At 45.7% G+C, this 6,717-nt stretch overlaps 1 protein-coding gene across 2 annotated transcripts; it reads right to left on the bottom strand.

The window, feature by feature from the left end:
- Window positions 1-225: 225 nt before the first annotated feature.
- RPS26 (ribosomal protein S26) lies at window positions 226-2,757 on the bottom strand (the record flags this gene model as incomplete). 2 transcript variants are annotated; one of them, XM_080810884.1, is made up of 4 exons in its annotated part: window positions 226-335; window positions 857-987; window positions 1,929-2,106; window positions 2,367-2,757. In XM_080810884.1, the coding sequence occupies 4 exons, from the start codon at window positions 2,367-2,369 to the stop codon at window positions 300-302; spliced, it is 348 nt and encodes a 115-aa protein (XP_080667010.1). In that variant the 3' UTR covers window positions 226-299. The 2 variants fall into 2 exon arrangements, with proteins under 2 accessions (XP_080667010.1, XP_080667009.1); XM_080810883.1 differs by lacking the exon at window positions 2,367-2,757 and having other exon boundaries at window positions 1,929-2,112.
- Window positions 2,758-6,717: the final 3,960 nt, after the last annotated feature.

Raw genomic sequence — 6,717 nt, 5'->3', positions numbered from 1 at the left:
AACACCTAACACAGGTACCTTACCACCCCCCTCACAGCTATGCAAGTTGGGAAGGCCAAGAACACAAATAAAAAAGAAACCCAAGTTGAGTTTTACTTACATGAATAAACTTTCTCCCCCATGAAAAGACTATGTGGTACTCCATACTTGAATGTAAAAGTTAATTACACTCCCTGTGACACATACAACTCCTACACTGACAAAACATACACTCAACATGCTATATGAAGTTTAATTGCCATTTATTATTTTTTTTTTCTGGAGAACACCTTTTCTTCAGTCCTTAAGGACTTAACTCCTTACATGGGCTTTGGTGGAGGTCGTGGGGCAGCACCCTGAAAAGAACAGAACAGCAAATTTTAAAATGTTAATGAAAGAATCCCCCCTCAAAGAACTTGACTACTACCCTCCTATCACTAACAATGCATCTGGGCCATACATGCATGGAAAACTGGTCTGTCTGGATGACACACATAACTCCATCTGAAATAAATTCTAACAGTTCTTTAGAAGAGTCTCCAAACAAATGTTTCAGAAGTGAGTCCCACCTACCTTACCTATTCAGAACTTAATCTGAGATTCCTTGGGTCTTCATGTTGTCTCTCATCCATCACCCCTCTGTGCTTCCACATCTTTTTTTTTTTTTAAAGATAATTACCATGGGGGTGGCTGGGTGGCTGAATGGGTTAAGTACCTGCCTTCAGCTCAGGTCATGTTCCTAGGGTCCTGGGATCCAGACCCCTGTCAAAGGCCTCCTGCTCAGCAAGGAGTCTGCTTCTCCCTCTCCCCCTCCTTGTTCTCACTCTCTCTCTCAAATAAATAAAATCTTAAAAAAATAAGAAATAAAGATACTTACCGCGGGTCTAAATCGGGGTGGGGGTGTTCGGTCCTTCCGTGCTTCACGAGAGCGATTCCTGACCACCTTGCTGTGAATGGCACAACTCACGCAATAATGTAGCTTCACATAGAGCTTGGGAAGCACATAGGCTAAGAAACAAAGAGGCACAACAGTAGGTATCACATACCCACACTGCACTTGTCCTCCCATTCTATCAGTCAAAAATAAACCTACTTAAGTGTCTCTCAGGCACGCCTACAAAGTTCGATTTCCAAAGCAAGCATTCAGTTTCTGATAACACGTACATTTTCACAAACGAATAACCCCCTACTAATCCTTTTCACCACGGGTATTAAATCCACAGCCTACTGGCAATAAACCAACAATCCAGCTTCTTCAGAAGTTGCACCAGTCCTAATGCCTGTTCTGGGCCCCTTCTCCTTGCCTAAGAAAACTAATTTGTCTTAAGAGAAATGAATGATCAAAATAACAGAAAGCACACTGCTCCAAGTATCACCTTTGACCAAGTAAGACCACCTTCGTTATTGAAACATTCCTTATTAAGACTTAATCTGAACATCATTTATCTGTTTATTCTAAATGATTTTATTTATTTGACAGAAGGAGACACAGCAAGAGAGGGAGAACAGGCAGGGGGAGTGGGAGAGGGATAAGCAGGCTTCTCATCTGAGCAGGGAGCCCAATGCGGGGCTCGATCCCAGAACCCGGGGATCATGACCTGAGCCACCCAGGCGCCCCAGTCTGTACAACTTTGTAAGGAATATTCCAGCCTTCAACAACCCAGAAAGGGTGCTCCATTTACCACATTTATAGCTAGTGATACAAATGCTGATATAAGTAAACTCTAAAACTCTTTTGGAATCTCAATCTCTGAACTGGTAACCACAAATCATGACCCAAAGACTGCACTATCACACAAGGACCCCCTCTGTCCAGACAAGGCTAAAACAAAGAAAGCTAAGCAACGGTCTCTTTTACCAACAGTAATCCTGAAGGCCCGCAAAAATTGCCTGGGAACCGCCCACGAACAGAACCTGCAGGTGTGGGTGGGTTGTGCCAGCTCACTCACCATCGAAGACACTGGCTTCGGAAATGTCCCTGACAGCGGCGGCCTCTACTATGTTCCGAATAACAAACTTCTTAATGGCCTTGTCCTTGGGCACACAACGGGCGCAGTTGGTGCAGCGAATAGGCTGCACGTGGCCGCGACCCTTTTTGGCACGACCATTATTCCTCCTTTTCTTGGTCTGCATCAGAATGAAGATCCTGTTACAAAGAGAGCGCAGCTTCCCCAACCTTAGCCCCCTACCGGCTACAATCGTGCCGGCAGCCCCCAGAATGACTACTCAAGACATTCAGCCCCTCCGCACATCCCTCCAAGGTCGAAGCAAATAGACACTCCGTGTACTCTCCACCACGGTCCAGATTTTCAAGTCCCCACAACCTCAGAATCTGTTCCTCCCAGGCCCCCACGCGGACCCCTACCACTACACGCGCCACAACTCACCATCTTGAAAGCGGGACTCGAAAGAGAATATAGAGCCTGCCCCGACTCTCTTATATAGCACGAGATCCCTACGCGCACACAGGAAGACTGTTTTAGGAGACGTATACCGAGAGCGGCTGGCCACTTTACTCAGATTTTCCTTATTATTCAGCGTTTACGCTGAAATGTAAGTGTAGAAAGGCGCTTCTCGGGTTGTGTTATCCGTGGTAAGATGTGACCATGGGACTATTTAGCCGGATGGCGGAAGAAAACTAGGGTTATACGTATCCCAGCAAACCCCACCGGGGTATTACTCCCTACCCCGGAAGTAATTCTGGGCGTTGTAATTATCCGGTTTTTGCGACGTTATGCGCGGAAGTTGCTCGCGCAGCACCACAAGTCGCACCCCTCCCCCCATCGGAGGTCAGAGTCGGGGAGATGCATGGGAGTTGTAGTGCGAAGCTGGCGGGCCCTTAGCCCCCAAGCTCTTAGACCAAAGGCGGCGCTGTGCCACCGGGGGACGCTCTCGGCTTGTTTCTCCGACAGTATTGTTACTTGGTGTAGGATTGAGAAACGGAAGACCGGGGGGGGGGGGTGGGGGGAGCGGGGACCGGGGAAAACAAAATATTTTGTTAATTCCTCCTTCAAGTATGGACAAAACCTACGAAGGGCCTTGGGCAAGTACATGGGTGTTAACGCTGTTTCTTACTCACCTTTTTTTTTTTTTTTTTAAAAAACATCCCTGGCTCGTGTTAGCATAGCGCCAGACTGTAGTAAGCGCTTTATAAATATTAACTCATTTCACCTTCAACAAGCCTATAAGGTAGGTACTATTATTATCCTCCCTTTGCAGATTGAAAAACTGAGATTGCTGAAAAACACAGTTTTTTGTTTGTTTGTTTTTAAGATTGTACTTATTTATTTGACAGAGAGAGACCACAAGTAGGCAGAGAGGCAGGCAGAGAGAGGGGCAGAAGCCGACTCCCCACTGAGCAGAGAGCCCGATTGGGGCTTGATCCCATTCTGGGCTTGATCCCAGCACCCTGAGATCATGATCTGAGCCAAAGGCAGAGGCTTAACCCACTCAGCCACCCAGGCGCCCCTGAAAAGCACAGAGTTAGCAAGAGGTGTCCTGGCTCCACTACGCTATACTGCCTTCTGCCTAACAAAAAAATGGGTGAAGGTATATAACCTGGCAGGGTAACTTCAACGATCTTGATTCCAACCCATAGCAGAAATATATTTTACATTGGTTCTCAATGCCTACACAAACGTACAAAACTGAAACACAACTTCAGGAAACAGTACTTGCCCTTAGGGCATAAAGTGCAATGATATGTTCTGTTTCCTGCTTTATTTTAATAAATGTTGATCAAATCCCACTGAAGTGATTTCACCACTCAGTTGGGTCTGGCCTGTGACTGAAATATACTTTCCTACCTACAAGCTCCATTTACCTTGAAGACCCTTCAGAAAGTCTTTAGCTTTGAGCGGGAGTGCTATCCATGGGCAGTCAACCACCCAGTTGTCTCCAAAGTTGAAAAAACTAGAGTGTCAAGGGGACCTCCCAGAATTCAGACCCAAGATGGTCTGGTTGATGAGTCCCGGATAAGTTGTTTATTCTCTCTTGGCCTTCTATATCTTCACTAGTAATAGTGGATCATTCACTTTTAGGTGGTTTCTACAATGACATGAATACTTGGCACAGTGCTTGGCACTTATGCTCAAGAAGAGGTAGAACCTATTATTATCATCATTCATGTTATTGTAACTTGCATTTCCTTGGGCATATAATATGTTTTGCATATAGTAGGTACTCAAAAAATGTTTGATGAACCTCTGCTTTGGATGGATAGTCAAGTTGGGCTTTCTCTATCCTGAAGGGACTCCTGGTAGGAAAATCTCGACTTTCCACTGTAGGTTGAAAATTCTGTTCCGTAGCAACAGCGTGAGCATTCTTGTTTGGCTTTGTCGTAGTCTTAGACTTGTTCACCTTCAAAACATTCAGTAGTTGGTACAATGTGCAGCAAGGAGATCCCCCTCCCTCCCAGCAGAAAATTACAGCAAAGTCTGCAAAAAACAACCAGGGGTTGTTATATTACTCATGTTTATTTATAACAGACCTTCAGCCAGTACAGTACAAAACTTACAGTAGTATATCTCCGTTACACAAATATTTACTTACAATATATTACATATACAAAATGCTTTGCAATAAGTCTCAAAAGCTAGTTTAACTCCCCTTGAGAAAGGAGAAAAACTCTTTAAAAAAAGGGGGAGGGAGAACCAAAGGAAGAGGAGGGGGAGGTGAAAGGGTAAGGTCCAAGGGAGACACCAAGCATAGGCTACAAATGAAACCCTGGGAGAGAGAGAGGAGAGGTGGTATTGCACTTGCTTCTGTGTTTTATTTTTTTTCTTTTTGTTCTTCATAACTTCTGATTAAAAATATATATAATATATATATATTATGTACACAAGGAAAGGAGCTGCTGAAAGTATTACAAAATCCCATCCGCAGCTTGGACACAGACACAAAAAAACAAAGGTCTGGAAAAGTGTCTATTTAGAAATTTTCTTGTGTGGTGTTGGTCTTGAATATCAATATAAAAGGAAAACACCTCTTTTCTCCATGTGGGTTTCAATGTGTGTTTTTTTTTTCTTTTTCTTTACTTTTTTTTATGCAAAAGGAGCTGGGAGAGAGCATGAGGATGTTTGAGGTTCCAGAGCTGGAAGGCTCTGGAAAGTAGGATTTTGTACCTAAGACCCTGGTTAAAGTGCAGTGATGGTCTGGAGAGAGACAGAGTGCCCTTCTCTCCCCTCCTTAGCACCTGGTCTTGCCCTTCCAGTCTCTGCTCTCATGGGCTCAGAGTATAGCCTCAGAGCATAGTCCTTCATGTTCCAGGAGGTTACAGGTGCCAGAGCTGACTGGGGAGGGGATGGGGCACCCTAAGGCTCTGGTACCCCAGAAGGGACTAGTCCTTATGAGGTGTCACCAGATACAGAGCAGACGCAGAAGAGGTGGTAAGGGGTAGGTCTAACAGGAAGGGGCTCAATAACCAGAACAGTTGAGGAGAACCCTAGATATTAATCTCAGCTCTGCTGCCATCCTGAAAGAAGGAGCCCGTTCCCTGGGGTACTGTTGAGAAGCCTCTCCCCTTCTCTAGAGACTACTCTCCTTCCAGGTAACCCCCACCCCCATTCTCTGCCCTTGGCAGCATCTGTTTATTGCTACATTGTCAAGAAGGAACCAACCCACAATGCCCCTCCTTGACAATCTGGTTCTCTTAGGGAGACTACATAATGGGGGAGAAAAGGAAGGGAGAAAAGTTTTTCTAGGGTCTCCCTTCCCATAGAGGGTAAGGTAGACTCTTCTTAGAGCCCTTAGGAGCCCCCATCCCAGGGTCTTTTCCTTAGCCAACCCTTCACCATCCCCCTAAATTATCCCTGATAGGGAGTGAGAAAAGTAGGAGGCAAAAGAGCCAATAAGGAAAGGACATATGGAAAGAAAGATGGAAGGGAAGAGAAAAGGAGAGAGAGAGAGAGAAGGACCAAGTGTTAGAACTTGTGAGGTGCTGTGTTTGGTTTTTACTTTCTTTTTTTTTTTTTCTTTAAATATAGAAAAACAGCCTTTGGTTTGAATCTCAAGGAAGCAGAGAATGGGATAGCTGTGGCCTTGGGCAGAAAACACTTGTAGAGAACTCCACTCACAGTGGAGCCGTATCTCCTCCTGCCCCCTTCTCACTAACTAGGTTACCCAAAAAGCCAGGGGTCTCTGCTGTAGCCAGGAGGAGCAAGGCCCCTCCTGCCCTACATCTGGGAACTGAGTGTAGAAGGGGGCAGTAGAGGATGACCCCCGGTTCAGTTGTGCCCATCCCATTCTTGCCAGGACAAGAATGGAATGAGGTGAGGGGCAAATGCCCTTCCTCGTCCTGGGATAATTTTTGGTTATATACTGACAATTAAAAGAGAGAAAAGAGACACCCTTTTCTCCCTGCCACTGATCCTAAGAACAGGGCCAAGAAGCCTGGGAATGAGGGTGAATCCTAGAGCAGGGAGAAGAAGAAGGCAGCATGACTGAGGGGTTGAGATACCCCTTGTCATCAGGCAGCAACCCACTAGTTTCTCATTAGGAGAGGGACGGCAGGAGCCCCTGAGAGCCTAGGAAGGTCACTAGAGTGAAGAAGATCAGAGGTGGAAGAGAAAGAGAAGAATTTTAACCCACCCCCTTCCCCATGCCCTGGTTCCCAGTTAGGCACCTGTGGCTCCCAACATGTCAGAGATAGGATTGCAGACCTAGCCTTGGCCCCTGAGAATATAAAATTGGGGCACTCCAAGAAGAGAAAACCACCACTGAGTAGACTGGCAGGTTGAA

Source organism: Martes martes (assembly GCF_963455335.1).
Source record: "Martes martes genome assembly, chromosome: 8".
Lineage (NCBI taxonomy): Eukaryota > Metazoa > Chordata > Mammalia > Carnivora > Mustelidae > Martes > Martes martes.
This window is presented reverse-complemented; position numbering and strand designations above follow the sequence as displayed.